This window comes from Schistosoma mansoni, chromosome W, assembly GCF_000237925.1.
Source record: "Schistosoma mansoni strain Puerto Rico chromosome W, complete genome".
NCBI lineage: Eukaryota > Metazoa > Platyhelminthes > Trematoda > Strigeidida > Schistosomatidae > Schistosoma > Schistosoma mansoni.
The window spans coordinates 15,008,460-15,034,866 of NC_031502.1; the positions used below are offsets into that span (position 1 = coordinate 15,008,460).

General features: G+C 32.7%; 1 protein-coding gene and 1 non-coding gene across 2 annotated transcripts in view; both read left to right on the forward strand.

The window, feature by feature from the left end:
* Nucleotides 1-168: 168 nt before the first annotated feature.
* Nucleotides 169-240, forward strand: Smp_tRNA_01035_Pseudo_CGA.1.1. The gene has a single exon. It is a non-coding gene (tRNA).
* Nucleotides 241-1,504: 1,264 nt separating this feature from the next.
* Smp_154020 (putative ankyrin 2,3/unc44) overlaps nt 1,505-26,407 on the forward strand; it is a gene marked incomplete at its 3' end in the record, with an annotated part of 84,827 nt that continues 59,924 nt past the window's right edge. Inside the window, exons 1-2 of the mRNA XM_018788692.1 lie at nt 1,505-2,851; nt 21,932-22,042. Of these exons, the coding sequence (XP_018654209.1) occupies nt 2,081-2,851; nt 21,932-22,042 (882 nt within the window). The 5' untranslated portion in view covers nt 1,505-2,080. The remainder of the gene's footprint in view (nt 2,852-21,931; nt 22,043-26,407) is intronic.

The following is a 26,407-nucleotide window of genomic DNA, read 5'->3' on the forward strand; positions in this document are numbered from 1 at the left end:
TCACTAGTGACTGGCTCCTTGAGGTAATTCCTGGAGTTCTAGTGAGAAGTCGTGGCCAGTGGAGCTAATCCATGTCAGGTAGAGACAGGTATCTACCTCAGTACATTGGAAGTTGGTTGCGCAATTTCGTGGATTGGTTGAGGTTAGACATTAACACCGTTGGATGCCAGCTCAGTGGTCTATCGGTTAAGGGCTCCGGCTCGAGACTGGTAGGTCCTGGGTTCGAATCTCGCGAGAGCGGGTTCGTGGATGCGCACTGCTGAGGAGTCCCATAATAGGACGAAACGGCCGTCCAGTGCTTCCAGGTTTTCGATGGTGGTCTAGCCTCAATTGACTCATGATCTTAACTATAAAACAATATTTCTGTGTGTTATAATGTAATAGTGTCAAGATAGTCACGATAAAAGCTCTTTGAATCAATGTCTTATAAACACAGCGTTTGTTTTGGTTCTGAGATATCTATTCATGTGTTCCAGTTTTTCTTGTTAACAAGCGGCTTACTCATAACAATATTCGAAGGATCGTCTTCATTAAATTTGATTTTGTTAGCAGAAAACCCTGTACCTACATGTCATGCTAGTTGTCACCCATCATCTAGATGTACGTGTAATCTTGAGGGGAATGATGTTCCATGTAGTATTCAGACCCTTGTGACTCAATTTCGTAATCTGAAACGTTCCTAATGAGCTATTCAGACTGTGATCGACCGACATATTGCTCGGTTCAAAAGCTTAACCATTGAGTTTGTGAACCATAGCAACCTTCCAAATCACATACACGACATGATTATACACCAAATGTTTTGCATTCATGTACATGGTTAGCTAGCACTATCATTTCTTCTCCAGTAGTTCTTTTCAGTTTACTTTATTACAGATTATTTGCAAATGTAAATCTAAATGACTGAAACAATCATTAAAAAACATTCGAAGACACGAAATTTGTCGATAATACTGTGATTATAACATAAATTATAGTTTCTTTCTGAGATCAACAACATAGTTCATTGCTTTCCTCCTCAATTATCAAATATTTGAGCTTGGTAAATGTCAAGTCACCTTTCCTAAAATAATCCCTATTTTTACAAAATGTCTATACCGTGATAATAAAACATATTTTGGGATCATATCGTTTTAAGTCCGAGAAAATAATTAAACACCATCCTAGTAATTTGACAGATATTGATTCGTGATGAAAATAATGGTAATAAGAATACCATGATTGTTTATTGAATCTAGACATATATTAACCATATGCCACCTAGTCTCCATAGTTCGACGTAATCCGCAGAGAAACAAAGTGGACAGACAGATATTGACCATAACAGTTAGCGCATAGCCCGAAAATTCTAACCAACTAAATTTTCAGTTCTAAAAATGGATAATTACTTAATTTTAATTGGTCAGTTAGGGAATTGATCAGAAAATGAGAATCAATTTCCGAAGAATATTTGAATTACAAATCTGAAGCTTCAAATTCATTTTACAAAGTGATCGTTTGTCGTATATTCGGACCAGGCATATTATTCTGGAGGAATTAAGAGCTCGTCCCCTTTATCTTTTACAGAACCCGGTGCAGTCTGTTCAGCAAGTCAACACCACTGCACTAATACGTTTTACTCAAGTGAGAATTATTACTCGTGCCTCATACATAATATTATTTTATATAGTTAAGTCGAAAAAGTGTGAAGACAATATCGATTAATATTACTACATAGTTTTGTTATTATTTTGCTTTCACTTTGTTTGTTGTCCTACTATTTAGTCATCAAAACTTCATACTTTCATGTAGAGTGCCTTCTCGTTTTCATCATGATAAACTATCTTTTCAAATTTTCAACTCCACAATCAATTTAAATGCTTTGTTGCTAGAACATTTTAGTGAAATTTACAGAAACAAGTTGTCTATATGCTTGCTTTTCTATACTACTTTATGTTAGTTATGATATATTGTGGAAAAACAAACAATAATGACGATAGTGTACTATTAATTTAGCCAAGTCATATCGCATCCCACTACATTCATTCCTAAAGCAGTTCCAGACTTCTCTGTATGTCAGGTTTTTAAACTTTCCTTTACAATGTTGCGTTGTGTAAAGCGAAAATCAAGTAAGAGTAGGACACCGGTGACCGGTAGTTCAAATGAAAGAGGCTGTTCCACATTACCACGTATGTTCCATCGGTCGGATAGTGAAGAAGATATTTCAGAAAAGCCGTCATCATCTTCCAATAGATTAACAAGATGGACAATGGAAAAAAAGTCCGCTACATTAACAGCTGGCTCCACATTATCTTCTGGAAATGAGACAAAATCAAAAAGCAAACCTTTCACATTTCTGCGTACATTATCTCTGGGTTCATTATTTTCTCCCTCAAGAAAACGTCGAAAAGATGATTCAACTACCGCTTATTCTTCAGGTTTAATGTCACCTGATGTAGAGTTACAAACATTATCAAATGAGTCACAGACTAATATTCAACAGAGACAAGATGAAACTGATGTTAGTCCATCAGAAGGATCCCTAACACCAACCGCTGATGAAACCTATCGACCTCAGTTTTGTAAGCAAGAGTTATACTTAGAGAAATTAACAAGAGATGCCTATAACTATCCAGGAGATGAGACAAATAAAACTCCAACAGATGAAAACTCACATATTATATCTGAAGGAAAACATCTGAAAAGATGTCCAGATGATCAGCATGATTCAGGTAGAAGTTCAACCAGAGAATCAGCAGATGTTTCTGTAGCATCCGAAGGACCAAAAAAGAAATCAGACATAAATGGTTTGCCTATTGAACTGGAAACGAAAGCAGCACTGTCAGATAAACACTGGAAAGTTTTACCTAATGTGAGTTCCTCATTCTTTATCATTTTCTGTTTATTTGTATTTGGTGTAATTTAAAATCAACCAATATACATTGAATAAAGTGAGCAGGTTTAAATTCTATGATAGCATATGATATATTGCTATAATTGTAAAAATAACTTTAGAGAATAACTCATTCAGTGGAGGAATCCTTTTTGAAGAGTTTATTTCCAACGTTTTGCAATCGTGAATATATGTATGATAAAGTAAAGGTCGAGTAGTTGTATATGTTGCTAAAAGTTGACTGGTTATGTCAAAATCGGCTAATTTTTTTGGAATAAACAAATAATTATTGGATAAGGTGATTTATAAAAAAAAATCAGAAATCTAATAATCGATGAGAGTATTGCTAAGTTGAAATGAAGGAGACGTATGAGTAGTAATCAATAAGTCCGGGTAGGAAAAATCTTAATGATAATAAAAATAAAATAGAGTAAAGCGGGACCATTTTTAGGAACATAGAAGCTAAATATGAGAAGAGAAAAAAGGAATATATGGATAAATGGTTGAAAAGAAGGAAAGATACGTTTTAGGCGAGGAATTACTCGTATAATATAAGGACTATATTCTCTCTGTTTAATTGACGTCACACTAAGCAAAGATATGCTATAAATTGCTCGTAAAAGTAATATTCTTTGAATCGGTTTATTTATTTCATTGAAATTCCAATGATCAGGTTCGTTCACAGTCTGAATATAATCTATTTTCGCCTGTTTGTGTAATTGTTGATTAAAAAATTGAAAGTTTACACAGATATGAAGGGAAATGGGAATGAATTCATTCCTCGTATCATATTTTACCAATTAAACACATGGTTATTTAATTGACGTAAAAGTAGACATAATTTTGAATTTTTAGTTCAATAGGTGTACCTTATAGAAAAGGAGTTGAATGGGTAGCTTATTGAAAGTGTAGTGAGATATTATAAATTTCCATCTTGTCAATTAAAACAACATATACAGGGAAACAATATAGTTTTCGAACAGATCTTCACTTGGTTTAATGTTCAGTAATATTTATGTCCATATATGGGAATCATCAAACCAACGAAGTGAATTTACGAGACAGAATTAGTAATAAAACTAACAACTTGTAACGAACAGTTAGTTGACCTAATTCACAGAACTTCTGACTACTGATTTTCATAATAGTAAACCCTTCGAATGTATGAATTCCTTCCAAATCCAATATATTTTGTTGCAAACATATAAATACGTTTTAGGTCATTTTCCATTTTAATCTTTTGTGAAAGAATGAATAGTTTGTTAATGCGTAGTGCACTAAATGTGATGCAATAAAGCATATTCCGAATGACGTTGATTGCTTTATATCGCTTTCTCTTTTGATCAGTTATGGTTTGTGTGCATATTCATTTCATAATTTGTTGCACAGAACATTACATATACTTTTGATAACCCAAAAAGACATCGATAGTATTATGATGACTAAATGTACCTAGATTTGCTTAATAATTGATTTGGAATTCTTTGACAAATTCTTGACAATTTTGATCCACGGTCTAAGTAGATATCTTATCACACAGCTAAAAATTTAAGTGCCCGTACATATTTCACCACCATCCCTGATTCAGAATGCTCATTTTTTTATTATTAAGCATGACTTAGCTTATTCTAACAAAAAATGAAAGTGTGCAGTTTGTGGGATTCGAACTAACTTATGATTAGTTGAGCTAAAAGTTTGTCGTAGTAAGTATATTTCAAGATTACGCTAGCGTTTGACGTTTGAACAACTGAGTCAAGCTATTCCTTAAACAGTGAAATAAGTCGAAATAATATGTTTGTCTAAAGTTTCGTTTATTTAAAGAAAATCTATTTCAGTTTTTTTGTGTTATGGCATCCACTCTTGATTACTTGATAATCTAGAGTTTGTTTTTGATTTTATTTTATTTTCTATTCTTTTGTGTTAGTTTATGGAAACAAAACAATGGTTAATAGTTGTTTTTAACTTTGTAATAAGTGTTATACATTATTCCTGGTGATACATATGCACAGGTTGATTAATGACTGGTCTGCCTGAGTAGACATATTTACAGTTTAATAGTTGAAACACAAAGTAATGATAGAGCATTAACAGTAAGTTTGAACCAGCTGCTCTATAGCTAACTGCTTTAAATGATAGTATGAGTCAGCAAACTTAAACTTAGTCATGAGAAGTAACTTCATTCACACAATCTACCCATGTCTTCATTAAACTGATCAATATATATTTAGTTGGTATTTATTAATCAAGAGTAACTGCCAGAAACAAATGCTTTTCTCTCATTTACTCAATAAACAGTCAGAAAAGTAAAACCTTCATTGTCTAAATCAATTCTGTACGTTATTGGGAAAAATGAATAGTTATTATTATATCCAATACTAAACGTTGACTAGATAAACAGAGCATTGACCAGCTGATACCAAGTTTTGAAATAAATAATTACATTACGTTTTAATTCATTCTGCTACTTAAGCAATAATGTCTGTTAATATTATTTATGAAGTTAACATTTTCTTAGTTCTCGCTCATTTTCTTGATGGTGAATGAATAAAAATTGGTCGGGAGTTGGTACCTTTTAATGTCACTAATTTAACCCTAAAATTTGTTACTTAAATACTTAGTTACTGATGTAAAGTTTTCAAATGGTATATTCTATCAAGTTTGTTAAAAAATGTTGCTGGATAATTTGGTGGTTTTGCCCTGCAAGTTAACTTCACTACATAAATCTGTCTAAAAAGAATATTATAGACTACTTTTTATTAGGCATACTTCAACCAGTGAATAGGATTAATCGGGCACCTTGAGCTGTGTAATTAGATCTGCTCTAATTTTGACAGTTGATTGTCGGGTTTTTCTTAACAAAAAGAAGTTTAAGACTAAATAAATACATGTTATTCGAAATTATTTTAGCCATTGAAGCTTAAATAATTCCAACGTTTAGCCTGATGAACTAGACGGGAGTCCTCATTCTTTGAGGTTATTTCAAAACAGTTTTGGACATATAATACTTTCCGAATAATTGGGTCCCGATTTCTGAATTGCACAAGTGTCTTGTAAATACAATATAAAAGTTCTAGGATTTGTCATTTTGTAGGTGATGTTGATCAAATAATATAAAAAGAAACTAGTGATTCGTTTCTATTATTGTCGTAAACTGCTTTGAACTCATTTTGGGTTACCGTTTATTAAACCAGATGTTCTGCTCGTTATATTATTTATGTTATTCGACCAGCACTGTAAATTTCTTATTGGAGGTACATACAACCCAGCTTAATAAAAATTCATTACTTAAGTACGTTGTCTACAGTTTCTGATTGGACACTAACTTGTAAAACGACAGAATATAATAATTGATAACAATTTGAAGAACATAAAAGATGCTTTTTTTTACATATAATGTTGTTCACGTTAAAATCTGGCCATTGTTCGCCTCAATTTGTGAAATTTCTAAGTCCATTTACGCTGCTCGTATAAGTACGCCGAGAAGATGAGATACAGGCGGATTCAGCTACCTGTCGCAAATATAGGATAAATAGAAACATAACTCGATGAATAAAAAGCTTAAAAAACAAAATCTGACTAGAAAATAAGACCACTAGCAATCGATACCTATAAGGAGCCTTCTATAAAATTTTAATTTCACAGTAATCGCTTCTGAAACGATAAAAAAATATGTATGAAGTCACCTGTGCTTGTAATTTTTTGTCATTATCAACAAGTCAGCTTCATAGATCATTATTCTGTTTATTAGGAGTTTTAATAACAACTATTCGAAATAATTTGCAGCTGAAGTAGCCTTTATTCTTCCCAAGTCATTCAATATTTTTATGTTTGAAACAATTCAAAATTAATGTATCGTATTAGTGTATTCAATAAAATAAATCTTCCGAATGTTTTATACTGTAGTATATATATATATATATATATATATATATATATATATATATATCAAAATGGGTTCCTGACATCAGGATTCGACTTTTCCCATATATTTGATAGAATTTAGCATGTTAAATTATCATTGTGTATAACGACGTATATTTATGATTGGTATTTGGCTGAAAGGTAGATTTATTAACACGTCGTCACCTCAATCTATGTTAGCCTAAATAATACAAATACGTTTTTCAACTCCGTTTAAACATAATTATTCTGGTATTCATTGACATTTTCCAGGGTAGTAATGTTTAACAAACAGTACTTTGTCTATTATCCAGAAAACAACGTAACCCTAAAATGTCATAGTCACATGTTACTGCAACGAGATTAGCATCCCTGTATGACAAGTCAGTTGTCAGAGTTGATATATATATATATATATATATATATAATAATAATAGTGTGAAAACGGAACGGCAAAGACGAAACGGCCGTCCAGTGCTTCCAGGTTTTCTTTGGTGGTCTATATATATATATATGGCTGAAAATTTAGTTTTGTCCTCTTAACTTCGGAAGAAATGCACATTATTTTAGGACACTCATTTGGATATATAGGTGGGTTTAAAGCAAAAAATGTACGCAAAAGTTTGTGTTGACCATAGTAAGCCTTTAGTAAGAGAGGCATTTACATGAACTTTTATGTAAAAAAAATGTTATAGAACATCCTCTCTCATTCATTTAAAAGGACTTATATACCTTGACAACATATAATTTATCCATTTAGTTCTTTACATTGACATGAATCTTTCTCACATGTTTTATAGCGTCCCTAAATTTACTGAATGAATAACACTACAAAGTGCGAATTCGTAACCCGAAATCGCCGTGCTTTATAATCTAATATAATGTTCGGTTATGCGCAATACATTTATTTACGACGCTTTCTAAGAGTCACCACTGATAAGCTTTATGATAAAATACGAAAGTGCTGGAGATTTAGGTAACTTCTTCACTCCAGTTGCACCACTAGTATGCATACTCACTCTTAATTTGCTGACATTTGTGTTACTTGCAATATATTCAATAGTACAATGCATTCTAGCCCAAATGTGTGCTCTTAAGTATGACCTATTCTAACAACGTCAGGCTCTTTTTTCCCTCAGGTTCAACAAATTACAAGTGACATTACTGTGAACTAGGTTGACAACAGGACACAACGGTTCAGGCTAACTGGAATTCAGAAAACGGGCAAACTACGACCTTTCATCCGGTGGAAACAGGTTGCATCCTTTCTGTATCTTGACAGGTAAATGATATTTGTCGTTGTAGAAAGTTTTGCGACACAGACGAAATTGTTAAACTAAACTCAGCTTGAAAATAAAAAAGAACTTATCAGAAACTTTAGATTCTGAAATTCAAATAAATGTAAACGGCTACTTTTTTGATTCATAATGGTGATATAGATCTGAGGTTGTGGAGATTGCTGAATTTCATTAAAACCAAAAACAGATCTATGTTAGACAACCATTTAGATCTTCGAGGCACTAGAAGCCCATTTAATCCTAATATGAGACTCCTCAGCAGTGGCATTTATGGCTTCGCAGGAGGGAGTCGAACCCAAGAAATTCAGTCTCGTGAGCGAACGTCAACCTATGGACCAGTGAGCCGTATTCCGACGGTGTCAATGTCTAACTTTGACTAATCTACGACATTGATCGAGCATCTGTTGTCTTCGGTGAGTAACTGCCTCACACCTGATACGGTTTAGCTCCATTGGTCACGACCTCTCACTAGAACTTCGAAAATTTTTTTTCGAAGTTAGTGGCTGGTGATCACATGGTAACTTTCAATTGGGGTTGTGGAGATTGTCGAATTTCTTTTAAGTTACGAAGTCGTGGATGCTCATACTACAAGGAAACGTCTGTACTTCTAGATGTTCTGTGGTGGTCTAACAGATCGGTTATTGATTTCAAAACGATAAGTGTTTTTAATATTGAAAGCACTGCAGAAAGTACATAATCCCTAAGATAGTAACGTCAAAACCTACGTTATTCATCCAAAAATATTTTCACGTACAACAAATACATCGAGGACCCGGCTCAAATTAGAAACGAGCTAACATTAATTTTTGCCTAATGCCTGCGAATTTATCAATCATTAGTAGGAGTAAAATCCAGTTATAATTACCATATGGAGCATGGTGTTTTAGCCGTTTGAGGTTGGTCAGGCCTTGTTTGTTGAAGCATTCTGGCTTTTCTGGAAATGGTTTCCGTGTTTCAAGGCTCATAAACCCACTGTGCTAATACGATTTCATGATGAATTGGGTACCGCTGGGTCTTGCCGCTCGAGTGTCGCACTAGGGGCAAGTTCACGTTAGATGAATACCACTAATGCATAAATGTTTACCTATGCATCCCACAGCAACTACTTAAGTATATTCACTCACCTGAGAGTTGGTGGTCACCTCTCCCTAGTACTTAGTATCATCTATTTTTGTTGTGTCCTTGATCTGTTGTCTCAAACCGTTAATTTTATTAGGTATAAGGGAGACATTTCAGTTTACGTTCCTTTTGCAAACTCGGTGAGTACTCTTGACAAATACCTACAAACACAATTACACAAGCTGAGATTTATGAAGTTTATATACATGATCAGTCTCGAATTTAAAGTCCGGAAGAGTGAGCTCTGAGTAATCCATGTTCAATACACCAGTGGTGTATTATTCCAATCTTCACTGACCTCCCTAAGTAGTTAGCGAGGTCGCTCCCACTATCTAGCAGTGCATAAAGGAGACTTTGAGTCGGATTTTAAGCATACCTACTATTAAATATGAAAATGATGGAAATCAACGAAATACCTCATCATACAGTGATACAATAAAACGTTTTAAGCCTCAAGGTTTATATTATAAAGCATCTTAAGATCACAAAGTGAAATTATGCTGTCATACATAGTTAAAAATCATTTTACCATTATGGAAAATAATTCTTCCATTTCTTTTTCGAACCAAACAACAATAAATGTTTATCGTAATCTTAGTTTAGTGTACTAAGGATGTCACAGTTTCGTAACAAGTTTGGATATTCATTCTCTGAGTGCTAACAATCTTATAAGCTAATAGACCATTGAAAAGATCTAATGGTTAATTTCGTATGAAATTAATTTATTATTTAACCCGTACTTGTCTTATGAAATAAATTTAATAGAAATCCACAACTTCTAGTTTCTTTGTTCCATACAAAATCATATTGGTAGACTTGTCTCTGGGATTATTCCATGATACACGCTTCTTAACAAAAAATTCGATATAAACAAAATTAAAACCACTGTGCCACCAAGTAAGATTCACATACTCAGTCAGACACTCATAGATTTTGCCTGACGGTTAGTTATAATCAATGGCTATTAACGGGAAATGGAGATCTGTGCATCTTTCTATGAGACAGTTTTACATATTACCTCATTAAACTACATATTGGACTACATAAGTAGGGAAAATAAATGTATCACTCAAAAAGACCTTGAGAAAGAAAAAGGGAGGTAACAAATAGAAGTTCATCTATTTACTTGAGATATGAGCTCTATATGAATTAAATGGGTGAAATTTGATAATTTTATTCACACGCAATCCAATGAACTAGCTAGTTGCTTGGATACACGCTATGGTGATTATCTCGCTCATAATTAAATTTCCTTATGAATACAAATTACTTATAATCAATGGATTGTACCAAAAAAATGTGATTGTAATTATAGTAAATGTAACAGTAGTAATAATAGTGAATTAATTGCTTACTTTAGTTCACTATAGGCCACTGAAGCATTTAAGGGAGTTATTATAGTTGAATAATCTTTTTCCAATTGCCTTTCAAAAAGTACATAGCTTAATTACTTTCTAATAATCAGGGCTGCATTATGCATAGACTGAACTAAATGACAGGTAGATGTTATAAGCTAACGAGGACTTGATTATTCTATCAAACAATAAATAGCATACACACAATTTGAAGTAAATAATAACCAGTCCAATAGAAGTATGAAATGCCAATTATAATAAAAAAAGATGGGAGAATAATCAGTGATTGGAAAATATATTTTAACATCGTTACAAAATAGTTGCTGTAAGGTTGGGTAATAATTAACGATCAATTAAAACAAATATTTTTGCCAAAAAATCCTCGTTTGGATTCTTTCATTTCCAAAAGTTGTCCAATTGTATCTATGTGAGATAATTAGTGTGACTAACAAGTTTTGTGAGTCAATATTCTTGCATATAGTAAGTGAAAATCATGGAGTCCATTTCACAATAAATGGATAAAATAGATTATCAATGAATAAAGAAATCAATCGATAGGCTAGGAATCAAACTATTAATGATCGGAGACAGTTAAATATGGGAGATTCTACTGTGAATTTTCAAATAAGTAACATATCAGATTTCTTTTGATTAATTATATTAACTAGTATTCTCAATAATAGAATATTTCATGTAGCGGTATTAACGGAAGCAAGTTGGTCACTTTAATCATTTAGCGTTATCAGTTTATGCATAAATTATCTCTATATATCCTGTATATTTGTAACCATACCGTTTGCGTATTACCAAACGAATAAATGATCTTAGAATTATTTCAGTTTCAATGCCCAAAATTGATTTAAAAATTTTTTTGAGTTGGGCTCCTTACTAATGTCTTAGAAATACTAGTTACTGTATGAGATACATCAAATTACTAAAAATGCGGCCACGTTACGAAATTAGCTAGCAAATTCAGTAAACATAAGAGGTATTCGATTTTCCATATGGCGTAGGCTTCTGTGAACTTTAGTATACATCCCATAACACTCCTATACAACATCAAAATTTTTTATTCATTATCAAATAAATGACTAGCAACTGAGGAGGATATTTGTTTATCCTGTGTTCTTACTTGACGGTTGGATCTCGCTTCTTTCTGTAGCCATTTAGGTATGTGTTCACATACATTTACATGTAGATTACTATTGTTTCTCCTGATGTATATATGTACAAACATGCACATAAATTGATAAGCGTAACGGGATGTGGTACATATTTACATGCCGTTTAATTTTTTAATGAACCATGGACCTTGTATTTTTAAAACAAGCTGGATTGAGTAAAACGTTTTACTGATCTTTGATTTTAATTCTCCTTTCAACACAAGACTGATTGAGTCACCTCTGAATGGTAGGTGTTAGCGGAATATAGACTGGATTAAAGCAAGTTCTTTGCAGGATTGTGTGGGTGCACGCTGATTGGCTGTTTCTCATCCAATCAGCGTTAGCGGATACTTGGAGAAGACTACAGAATTTTCTCATCTAAAAACTATAAATATACTAACTTTTCCCTTATTGTGCTTCTTACTTCCATCTACCCTTGTTATTTGGAATATAATTTCGTTCTTATCCAACCGTGTTCTGATTTGGGGACTTGTCGAGTGAACTGGTGTCCAAGAATAATAAGCAATAGGAATAGGTGGGTCGTAATAAGAGAAATTATGACATTAGAATGATATCGATAAGTCTTGTGGGTGCATAAAACGCATTAGGTTACAATGTATTGTGTCCTTTCTATCGATTTATGAAATTTAATGAACATTTATCTCTTCTCAGTCTTTCAGTCGATGCTTTACTTCTTCCTAGATAGCATTTCTTGTGCAAATACGATTAATCTTGTTGAATAATCCTTCTGTCAACTCTCATTTGTACTGGACTGGACAATAACTACGGAAACTGATTAACTACCTCGTTCAAGTAGGCATTCTATGGGCAGAACGTTTAATGTAACTATCATCTCTTCTATTAGCCAGTACATATCAACAAAAGAGGAGCTAAGGTAATCATCACCTATTCACGTGAAGGAGTAGTATGCTTTTGAACTGTATTAGTGTTCTGTAACAGGTTTGCCCCATATATGATTCATTCACTTGCCGCTTAGGAAAACAACTATTTTTAAGTGAATCTGCAATCACATTTTGTATGAATGACATAAACATATCAACCAACGGTGGTCCTAAAGGACTTTCCCCAGCCACACAAGTAATCTGTTGAAAGTAACCCCTATCAAATGGCAATTGCACATTATGAGCACATAGTAACAATAAATCTTAAAGAGTTCCTAGAAGAAAAGCCAACAAAAGGTTATTTACAAAATATAGTCATTCAGAATATCAATAGGTTCCTTTAGAGGTACACTTGTAAACGTAGAGCGTATATCAAAGGAGCATTTTGTCTTATTCTTGATGTTAACATCAAGTAATTTATCAAATCAAATGAAAATATCAGGGGACGTTCACTTGAAGAGTTTCGAATAGGCTTCTGTGGTTTCGTTAAAAAATTTGGCGAAATTATGCGTAGATGACCGATACATGCATAGAGCTGAAAATAAGGGATGCTATTCTGATGAAATTTCGGTAATCTATAAACATAAAGATACAAAAAATCAATGGGTTCAGTAAATTCAAATCTTTGTTATTAATAAAATTCGTGTTTAGGAACTTCAGTAGATCCAAGTTTACTCTTCATTTCCATTAAAGTAAAAATCAGTCATAAATTTACTTTGAACACTGAGAGTGGATAACATCTTATTTTTGTAATCGGACTTATTCATAATAACCACACCAGACACTATCGGATTTAAGCAGGATGTCATCACAATTATTTGGTATCCTTTTTAATGATTCTAAAAACTGAGACTTTAATATCGTTTTTTTCTGTGATCTAGAACTTCGAAATAAATGAGTCGTATCAGCAGTTTGACTCCATACCAACCTTGACTATTTAGAGATGTAGAGACAAAATCACTTAGTTGATTTTAAAGACTTTTGAACTGAAAAGTGTTTGCCACTTCAGATATTTGGGATTTAGGGACAGAAAAATCAACACCATGTGAAAGTGCCTTCTTTCTATGAGGATATAGTACAATGGAGGAAAAATCGGTCACGCATTTATTTGAATTAACTGGAAATTGATTGACATAACCATTATCACTGCAAAACTTATCCGGCTTTCTCTTGATTCTTTCTCTTGTATTCGTATATTAAAATGTGATTAATGTAATGTGACATACTAAAGACATTTCCAATAATACATAAATATAAAACCCAGCCAAATTTTTCAAATTTTTACGATAATTTCTTATGTAGGATTCGGTAAGTCGGGTAAGATTTGAAATATTTGGTTGCAATTTGCTTGAATGTAAACTCATGTATAATTCCCTTGAGAATGTGCATCATATGAAACATGATTTGTAAAAATTCAGTTTCATCTTTTCAGATACGATTTCTCCCTATAATTTTACAAGTTCATCTAACATTTTAACAATGTCCATAGGAAGTAACCGTTACAAAATTTAAAACGACTAGTCCTCAAGATAATTACAGATAGTTAATTGTTAAACTTCGTCTTCTCATCGCATTACCTAATTTATCAAAGGAACTAATTCTTTTGAAATTTTGTAAAGAAAACTCCCCGTGTAAATTATTAAAAGTTTAGTTGAATAGATCAACTGAATGTGCCAACAAGATTCCATTTAGAACGACCAGATAATGTAGTAAGAAATGGAGAAGTAAAATCTTCAGATTATGGAGTAATACTTTAATTAAAATATATGGTGCATTGATAACGGGAGTATTTTTGTGTTAAATTAGACGACAGTAAATTACTCATATGCTTTTGAACACTCAAACAATCCCCTAATTCTATACAACTGATTTTGGTTGTTCAATTAAAGCAATAGCCGCCTTAAATAAATGTAAATGTGTGACACACGAAGTACATGATCATGTACTTTTTTAAAGCACATTACTAGCGCCCAGCCTACTGATAATGCTCGACTGATCAAACCATACTATATAGAATGGTTATAGAATAGGTAATAAATCGGTTGAAACCTAAGCTCTTTGATAACTATGCTATTAAATTTCATTTTATGTATTCGATTGAAACGATTTTATTCTTACTAAAATACACAGGTGAAACCTGACCATGATTAAGATCACGAACTAATGTAATTTAAGCGACAATCTCTACAACCTCCATTCTGAAAATTGACCATTAATCGGGTATGAATAACTTCTAACCACCGATGACCATACCAATAAACAACCAAAAAGTAAAATTTTAAGGAAATGAAAATTGACAAAATTAGGAAAGTTGTCTTACGGTTATTTTTTGTTTTGTGATGCGGCAATATGGATATGAAGACTTAAGAATGAAGAATAGCATATTATATTTTGATATAATTAGAATGATGTAGTTTGAATGTGCATCAAAAATAATGAAATAGAGATTGTGTGTGTGTGTGCGTGTAAAGGAGCTCTGGATTAGTTCACCGTAAATGATCTAACATAATTAACAATTTATTTTAGGTTTAATTTAATTGGTTAGTTAAGTAAGATTTATTATCTGAACGCTTATATTTTTGGCAATCGAAAATTAATATATTTAAATTTATCTCTCATGGTTTACTTCTATTCTTCGCATCTTTTAAATAATAATCTCCTTTGAACAATCCTATTGATAAATAATTAAATTCTGGCTTACTAGCTGTTTTTAGTTGATCACCATATATGACTTACTTTATAAGCGTAGTGTCAGAAAGGTGATCTTTTTCTCAAGTCAAACAATTATTATGAACTTACTGATATAACACAAGGGGGTTTTGTGGAGATTTTAGTAATTTTATATAGTTGAAATCATGAGTCAATTGATCTATCGGTTAATTGCTCGCGCGCGAGACTGATAGGTCCTGGGTTCGAATCCCGCGAGGTGGGATGGTGGATGTGCACTGCTGAAGAGTCCCACGATGGGACGAAATAGCCATCCAGTGCTTCCAGGTTTTCCACGATAGTCTAGCTCCAATCGACTCATGATTTCAACTATATAAAACTACTGAATTAAATTAAGCCTATAAATACAAATACTAAAGTACATCGAGCGGGCTTATACCCTAAAACATTTTGGTTATTGTTGCAAGACGATTCGGACACTGAATATCATTTTTCAGGTCATATTGAGAAACTATTAGAGGGGGAAATCGTCTGATGGACCCTTAAGAACCTATAACCCTGATTTCATTAATTCTATTTATTAGTGAGATAACTAGTAATAAAATTGTATGTTAAGCGATTCCCTAATTGAAAAATAAAATAAAGTACATTGTGATCTAGCGTTAATGAAAAAAATATTTAGTCAACCCTCATTTCAGCTGAAAACAAATTTTTCTTTTGAATCGATGGTACCGTATTGTTTTTCACGTTTACCCTGTTCTCGATTTCGTGATATATATCAATAAAAATGTATTTATGAATGTGATTACTCAGACGTACTGGATATGTCAAATAAATCTTTCGGGCTATCTTACAGAAAGTCAATCAAGAGAGAGCCGTATGAACTTGAAATTTTCAGCATCATATTATGTGTAACATCGTTATCAATGAATTGGTTTATTTGGTTTTTAATGGATTATTTAACTTATCAGTGTGTGGTTGTGTAGATTGTTAAGTTTTTGATTGAGATCATGAATCGAACAATGTCAGATCACCATTGAAAACCTGGAAGCACTAGGCGGCCGTTTCGTCTTAGTATGGGTCTCCTCAGAAGTGCGCATCCGTGATCTCGTACGCGGGATTATATATATATATATATATATATATATATATATATATATATATATATATATATATATATAACAAATAAATAAATATGTTAAATTATATCAGACTATTAGAAGAAAAGATCAGTCTTCGAAATAATCAGTAACATGAATGAATGCTCAGAATCATTGGTAGTTTTTAGCCCTTACAACTTGCTCGTCACATTGTTTGCTAGATATGATCTGGGAGAGTTTTTATTTTTTTTTTAGGTTTGTGAATTGCAATGTACCTCCAAAATAAATACAAGGAGATTTGGACGGCGTAAATTGTTTTGCGTTAAATAGAATAACACTAGGTAGTTGTTTTCAGGATAATGAATTTCTACCCATGACCATATTCATGATAACATCAAAAGATTCACTACTTACTCTTCGGAAAGCCTTCAATATTCTGTGCAAAACAGCGTCATATTTTCTCAAAAGTTTGGGAAAAGTAGTGGGAACTACTAAAGGATGATAGGTAGTATGTAGGAACTGACAAATCGGAACAGTAATGCTAAAACACATAGTTTGCTTATCTAATAAGCTAAATGAAAAAGTAGTTCAATAGATTTTAACTCTTAACTTTCTCCTCATCTTTCAAACTCATTAACATATAGAACGATAGTTTCATCACAGAGACTAACTTTTACGTTTAAAAAGGCTCCTTTACTGATAACATTTTCTCATGCACACTTTTAACGTTTGTGGATCTTCAAGTAACGGCAATCACCTATTTGAATTAAATAATGAAGCTATTAAAATGTATAATATGAAATTTTGTATTTAATTAACACCTTTTTAATACTATAATACAGGCTCCCTTTTTAAACTATTTGTCTTTAAGTATAATTCAGATATATTCATCTATACTTATCATTTTTAGTTAGTAAATAAGAAATGGAGATTCGGCAACGGTAAAGAACTACTGCTTACTATTGAATATCTTGTAATGAATAAGAATAAACTTCTCAAAATAGTGCTATATAAATAAGTTAAATTTAATAGAGCTGATGAATAAATTGACAAAACTGATACGAACTTCTGATCAGTCACTTTATGACTGTTATACTGCGGTAGAAATAGAATGACATGACTGCGAGAACTGATATGTTTATAAAGTGCAGATGACTGGAATAATATTGACAACAAATAAGACTTCTCTTTTATACATGACCGCAAAACATAAACCTTGAAATCGAGGGTTAATTATTTGATAACAATGCACTTCATTGTATACATTTTTCAATCTACCTAGAATTATAATGAAAAAATGATCTAAACATCTAGGCTGATCAAGTGTCTTAATAAAATAAACTGTTTAACAGGATTGCTAAAGTCATGTTAAAATATGAATCAAAAACTGGAGTAGTGAAACATTTTCAGAATATGTTAATATAAGCAAACGTTGATAGATAGTTTAGCTATAGACTACCATTTCGCACATCGATTCGAAACAAAACTTGATTGTTAGCAGTATCCTGTTTATATAGTATATAGACTATTCACATTATTTTAGGTATTTTTTTTAAATGTTTGCACTATCACATCATCTGAAAACTACATTTAAATCCTAAATAATAAAAATTAAAGTGGAACAAATCTGGTTGATTTTTATTCACCTAGAAGTCTATAACCTGCCATAAATCACGGCTTCAGATTTTGTTGAGGCTGCGTTTCAACAGTCTGAACGGGTAAATTTGGAAAGAAACAGCTTTTAATAGATAAGTATCAAATAGTTTAATATTTTGTAGTAATGCTAGTTCAATGACTAACCTGTCAATGAGAATTTTTTCCCGTTAAGAGGAGTTTCTCTCAAACTTCATCATATGAATTCTTTTTGCATTCTTCTGGTGACTAATTTAAGATCTGAATTCTGTCCTAGATCTATTTTAATAAACATTACTACGGTTTTGATAATCCGACCTTCATAAGAATAACATGAAAAGCTATAGTTTACTCCAACTATAGAACATCAGCTATATATAGCCGGTAGATGTGGTCCCTTAATATCAATATTCTGTACATAATAGGCTTATAATTTCGAAGAAGTTTCTTTATTGCCCATCCCAAAACCAGAAGCTGTAATTTTATATGTCGAGCCACCTGAGGAAAACATACTTTACTGAAGTTTATCTGTACTAATGCCATCCAAATACTGAATGACACCCCTTGAAATATCCTACTAGGAACTTTATCATGAAGCCAATAGTTTCTGCATAAGATTACAGAAGTCACTAAGGTTGGGATAACAGGAAAGCATTTTATCTTAACCTAACAGGTCACATTGCCTACAGTCAAATGGTTATTATTTATTACTTAATTTTATAGTGGTTATCACACTATAGAGTTTGAACATAGTTGTGTGTAAGATATTAAACAATGATGTTTTTTGGCAACTACTTGATACAAAAGATAATCAGAAATTTATCCTAACTATTTTAGCTACTGAAAAGTAGTATAAGTTTATCAGTAAATATTTAGGTTTTCGATAATGAATCACCTAAGAATAATTACAAGTTGCTCTTAATCTCTTAGATTCATACCCATTGTTCTTCACTACGTAGTTGACTAAATTGCCCTAATTTCATGATCTTCGCTGAGTGAGAACGGTGTACACCATGAATATGTCAAATGTCGAAAAATGATGATGATGATGATTTGTTTACAACCAATTATTTTATTATTTTTATTGTTACCATAATTATTTCATTATTATTGACACTTTTTGTCAAAAAGATACATTAATTTTTGCTCTGGCTACTATTCTATACGGGTCAAATGAGGAAAGTGGGTTTTAACAAGTAAACACTGATTGGTATCCTAAACAGTTTTTACTTGTTGTAATAATCAGCGATAGTGTTTCTTTTTAAGTCATACATAAATCACAGGCTGAATAATTTTTTAATGACAAATCTGGTTTTGGTGTTTTTGCTTATCAGACTATCTTGTCTATGTCATGAAAATGGAGAGACACAAGTGTGTCAATATATACATGCCGGCACACTGACAATGAAGTTCTGATAACTGTTCGTTCTTGAGCAAAAGGTTCATATAATTTCAAGCAATCTACAGAACTCATAAATTTTCCTATATTAACACCCTGATACATTTAAAAACTATCATTCAAAATAACATCTCACAAAATGATAATGAAATAATTTATGTACAGCTGACAGTGTAATGGTCTGCATACGATTACTATTGGTGTCAATTCCAATGAAGTTGGATAGACCACTGGGTAATATGAGATTTCTTTCACATTATTATTTAACACGAAATAATTCGCCAGTAGTTCTCGTAATTTCATGCTCCGTCGACAGTCGACTGACAAATTTAAAATGATCGAAGTAAACTTCAGTATTCAGTACGAACACTGATGTTTTCATCAACATCAATGTCCATTTGGTTCTTCTATTTCAGTTATATATTATATTACTTCGTATTTTATCGAGGAGTGACTAACTGATGGATATATGTTTATTCACTTAAGCGTTGTCTTCATATAGTAAATTTCAAATCTTTTCTTAAACAAACACTTTGTTACGGAAAGATTACAGGTCATTTTTGTGCATTATTGAAGCGGAAGAAAAGCAATTATACTTTTATTTTTTATCTTATCTCTTGTGATTTTGAATAATTTGATGTGCTTTTACATAAAAAGATTACATCACTCTTGAATCACTTTGCTTAGCAGTCCATAATAAGGAGTCATTAGAGTAATGCATTTATATGATAAGGCATGAATGGAACAAGATTAAACATTGTACATTGATTTTCTACACTCACGATTGATTTGCATCATAAGCACCATAGACGTCATTTTGTAACAATGTTATCAAATTGGCGTATACATTTTCTAAAATAGGATAAAAAATTTTTAGTATGACTCAAGAAACATGTGAATATAAAAATAACTTAGTTAGTCTCATATTAACGTAGATTTATGTACGACCATTAAAAATTCAGTGGTCAGGAATTCGTTTTAACTAAACCACACTTAGATTTGTGATATAGGCATCGAAATTTTACATTTGATCAACACTCAAAATTAACCTGATCCTAGATTTCTAACAGATCAAAGTTGCAATTATCACATTTCTTGTGAATTTTTAACTTACAATAAAGAAAAATAACCCCTTGAGCAAAATTACTTAGATTCATTCTGTATCGTGAGTTTCCCGTCCTTTACTTGACTCTAGCTACATGGTCTTTCACTATTATCTTGATCAACATTCCAAAATCGTCTGTAGCAAACTATATGTTTCAAATGTTTTATTCAGTCACTTAACTTTGTTTGAATGCTCACAACACCATTTTGACCCTCGCTTAAGTCAATTTTCTACAAAACGCATTTCTCGAAGCATTTTAGACACATTTTGTAGTCTTCATAAATCACTGGTTATAACAGGTTGACGAGAAACTAAGGAAGGAACATGAGTGGACATTATTCCGCTCAAACTGTTTCTCTTGGTCTTTTCAAGCTAACAAACGGAACTATGTTTACGAAGTTTTCTAATAAAAAAAACACTTTTAACTGTTCCGCTAAGTGTATAGATCCAAGAAAAATCCTAGATGCCAGCTGATAAAGATGTGTTGATAAGTTAATTTATTCAGATCAGTACATAATGCTTAAGGGACAAAAGCGTCGTTTCACTAAAAAAACAGCAGTGGCTTTTCAAGAAAAGGCGAGACATTATAATTTGATGCTTGAGAATATATCACTCAAGTTATTTTCAATTTATCACCACTTAGTTAATTAACGGAGTTTTTTCATTGGTGACATTAAAATTCATTTTTTAAAAGCAAGTCACTTGCGTGTATGTGTGCTTTTTCTAGTGAAAAGATATAACAGCACGTAAGAAACAGAAGCCGCCTGCTCATGGTGAAAAAAATACAAACACATTTAGATACATGTACCATAAGTTAGCTTAAATGCTAATGTCACAAGGCCAAAATAAATTATCCTACACTAATAATCAAGCAACTGCCTGTCAGTACGTAGGCAAAGTAGTAGCCGATGGATGAAATCTGATAGCCTACCAAGAGTATAAGGATGTTGTCTTTTCTTAGAACTCAAAAAATAAAACATGATCAGACAGAAAAAGAGGAAACGTTATAGTTGTTCTTTGGGTGCTTGTTTTTCTAAATAAAGATTATATACTAATTGTCGACTTCTTCCTTCTAAACTTTATTTCAAATCGTCATTTCGACCAATCGGCATATCACCATCGCCCTCAATCGGAACGCTGCATTCATCATCTTCAACATCCCTTCAAATCCAATCTTGTTTTCATGATCAAACATCGATAAATACTTCACGGAAATTTAAAATGAAAACCCGCAATGAATGTATACCGATGTCATTATCTCAATGCTCTACATCAAATGAAAACGAAATCGAAACAATGACTGTTAATATATATCATGAAAATGATAACATAAATGATGATAAACAAATCAATGAACCTGGTATTTATGATGCATCACTTTGCGATCTAAAAATAAAACATCTAAATTGTAATCTAAAGCAAAAACAGGGTGATATTAACCAAAGTTTTCTACGTGCAGCTAGGGCAGGAAATTTGGAGAAATTACGTGAATTACTCAACAAAATAACAGACATCAACGTCTCGAATACTGTGAGTTGTTTTCTATGAATTTTCATTTGATAATTCGTTAAATAGCAAATAAAATCGTTATCCAATTTATTTCTTGAACCTATTATTTTCCAGCTAACACCTGAAATTCAGTATTCACCGTGAAAGATTTTCTTACTAACTTTCCATTACGGCTTTAGGTGTAAATTTCAGGAGGGTTATACAGAAAATGTAAACGCTAAGTTGTAGAAGAAGGTTGGCTTTTCCTGAAATAGATTACGTTTTCTGGCATTTTTCAACCGCTTTCAATCAATTAGATAGGTGCACCTCTCCTTGAAGACTTACATGTTTATATGGATAATCCAGTCCATCAACTTAATCTCATAATCAGTTAGGTCTCAAGAGAACTAAGTGGACACTAATAATCGAAGCAATTCGATTTCAGTACAAGTTGTTTTCTAAAGCAACAATGAAAATCAGAAGTAGAAGGAGAAAACTGAAAGTAAACGTTTTAGAGCACAAGTAAGTTTAGTTTATTCGAGTGATGCTTTGTAGATCAAGGGTTGTGCAATAAGAAGTGTTAAACTGGTTTCAAGCAGGGACCTAGTGTAACCCATATAAATTACAGGTTGTAAACTGATAAGTTTTCCGCTTACTAAGCCAAGGAATGTATTATCGACACACTTACCTGGATACTAATTTCATCTTTCTCACATGTCAAGTGATATTCTATCATATTTGACTTGTAAAGCTATAAAACCAGTGTTACCCTTCTTAATTGGTTGCTGTAAAACTATATTACTAACACCACACATTTTCACAAGATATGTTTTGTGAATTGTTTTTACATCCCAACATTAAACCATATAATACAAACACTTCGTTACAAGACACTAAATTACAACAACATTTTTAACTGGCAAAAATGCAAACGTGCTTAGAACGAGTGCATTCATTCAACATATTTCTTATAATCCGGGATTTTTTCACCAATAACTTAGCTCGTGCTCAATCAATTCATGTAATGTGAGATTTTCTATGAATCAGATGAATAAGTTTTATGCAGAGATTATGTGCACTAGATTTACATTCCTTTTAACTCTGAATTGGTGTTGGTATGAAGCAAATATACAATGAGTCAGTGAGCTTACAATTTCTACATTTTTCAGCTACCCTATTCGATTCTTACCAAATGAGCTAAATCTAATTAATAGGGTAGTGAGAAGAACCATGGTAGTCCATGATACATCAAATAAGTCTGTCAATAGCGTAAAGAGCATCTGAATATAATGACGGTCTTCATATAAAGTATTTATATCGGTAGATTACAGCTTGAGGCACGACTAGAAGAATGACCAACAGAAACATAACCTAAAAATGTTCAAAATTTGGTCAACAATTTTTGTGTTTTCATAGTCCACGTATGAGACCAATAGTCTTAGGTTAGGTCCCTGGATTCGATTGTCCCCAGTCGTGAGTTTTGTTTACTACAACACGTAAGACGTAACTTCACCATCCAAAGTACCCTTAAATTCCTTTTTTTATCTTCAGTATAAAGATAAAGGACTTTAAACAGTAGAATTTATGGAATTTCCATAATGTTGTGACAGTGTATTTAATAGAAAATATTCTTGAATTATAAATATAATAATTGTGAATAGAGTAATAACCAGTCAAACTGAGTCCGAAATAATACAATTGTAGTGCGTACATTACTACCAGGCTCATGAATAGTTTGAAATCATCTATAATGTATTTCATGTTTTCAATGCTGTAGTACTTCTTAAAATATGTACTGGAAAACAATTATTTCCAGTCAGAAAGAAAATTTACAAATAGAAATGGATACAGAAACTGTTCTTCTTCTTTTTAATCCGATTGTACGGTTAACTTATAAAACGTTACGACATAAATTGATTCTTCCAGTGAATGATAATGATCATCTCGTAATACAACCATGGCAACACATTCAGTCGAAGTCATGGTTAGAATTCGATTCATTTTTCGACTCATTTATGACAATTTAGTGGTTCACCATATGGTATGTACTAGTGATTAAAACAATATTCAAACTAGCTGTTAGTGACTGAAACTGAATAAATATTCATATTTTGAATTTGGTTCTTTTAAGAAATGAAAAGTAGTGACAGCCATTGCTTTGCAGTTTGTTTAGTAAAGTAGTATATTGCGCTAGCTTTAAGTTGCCAGAATATTTCAGAAATAACCTAATGCAATATTCAAGTTCAGACTTTGATTTTAGGGGATTATCATTTTGATGTAGATCCATAGAAAATACTTTTAAAGGGTTATTGGCTTGTTCCAAATGTACTAATGAAATCAGGCGAGTGGAGCGACCAAATGAAGCGAGCTTAAAATGAACCTTAAAATTGATGACCTTTATTAGATCAAAAAACATAACTCACTTCAATAGAAAAAAACTTCGAAGGATTAAAAGTCAATAAGTCCTTAGGTTTTATTAACATCAGAGAGGTTACTTAAAACTATGTAAATTCACTAAAGATAAATACACTTGTCTTTTTCGACTTCATTAAATCACAAAGAAAACAAATGGGTTCAGAAGGCAGTTTGAATTCAAGTTTCAAGAAAGAAATTTTTTATGAGGATTGAGCTATTCAGTCAATTTGTTGCGTAAAGTCACATGAAGCAGGACAAAACGGAATAATGTAGAAAAATTATCACTGTATATCATATTTAAGTGATGAATGCACAGTTTCTTTGATAGTATACAGTTCTTGGGAACATGAGACATACCAATATAAAGAAAGAAATGGCGAATCATTTGCTTGAACGCACAAGCTTAGGTACTTCAGAAATTGTTATAGTGAGCGTAAAGTAAACGCACTCTACTTCCCTCTGAAGTATTGAACAGTGAAAGAATCTTAATAGCCAAGTATCCCTATGATAAAGCTGTCTACGTGTCGATAACTATAAAGTTGATAACTAAGGTAATTATAATCTTTGTCATAATTCCCTATTGCTAGCTTGAAAGTCAGTGTATTCTGCTAATCTGTTTAGCTTACTAGACTTCATCCATCAAGTCAAAACGCTAGTAACTACAAGCTCAGAATCTAAGTTTTAGATTAACTGACTTTTGAAAACTTTTCTATTCTGAAAGGCACATTTTGATCATGGATTGTTGACAAATGAAGAATGAGTTGTTACAAGTCAATATTCAGGACTCCTCACAAACAAGTACCCACAGTCCCATGCGATATCGAGCGCAAGATGTTCAGATATTGTGGGGAGCGCAAAACCATTGAGCTGCTTATTGGAGATCCGGTAGTTCTTGTCTTTGACAGGACAGTGACAATATGAAATTTGACACAATTTCCGTAAACCTTTTAAATAAAAATCACATGTTAATTAGTAATCAGCTAGGAGACGAAAATTTTGAGGTTACAATCAGAAACCATTGCCTGTAGAATCAAACAAATCCGAAGTGATGTAACAGTTCACTATCCCAATAGCACAAAATAGAATAACTCAGTATATGTAAGGTCTACTATAAAACTTGATTCATCTAATCAGGTAAAAGTAGCTGTAGACAGTATGGACTGCAAAATTCACATGTGTCACCAAAACAGCTGGATATACGTTTCAAAAAGACAGTGAATATGGACATTTTTATACATTTATATTCAGTTATTGAAAAGAGAGCAGCGCCTGATATCACTCTAATCGTTTGTAATATCTATTGCTTTATTACTTTGCAAACTACTAACAAAAATATTCTAGATAAATTTTTACATTTGATTAGGAGTCGGTTTTGTCCCTTATCTTCAACTAGAAGAGGTTGGAAATACATATCTTGTTGTTTAACTACTAAATATTTCGTAATACTTTGTGGCCAATGTGTTAAATTGCATTTTAATTATTTATAGATGTAGACAAACTTTAAATGTTACAATTGTGTAGCAGTGAATGTAACCCTGTCAGATAAAAAAGAGCCAAACTAAGAAGAAAATAGTTCTAAACCTGAGTGTGCACTATTTTCATGATGCAAAAAAGATGATCAGAAGGGGTTTTCTAGGAATTTCAGTATTTTCATGGTTGAAATCATGAGTCGATTGGAGCTAGACCACCATGGAAAACCTGGAAGCATTGGACGACCGTTTCGTCCTATTGTGGGACTCTTCAGTAGTACGCATCCACGATCCCGCCTAGCGAGATCCTAACCCAGGACCTACCAGTCTCGCGCCAGAGCACTTAACTGATGGACCACTGAGCCGGCATCCGATGGTGTTTATGCCTAACTCTGACCAATCCACGAAGTTTGAGCAGCCGTTCACCAATTGTCTTCAGTGAGTTGATATCTCACAACAGACGGGGATCGTGGATGCTCACTGCTGAGGAGTCCCACAATGGGACGAAACGGCCGCCCAGTGC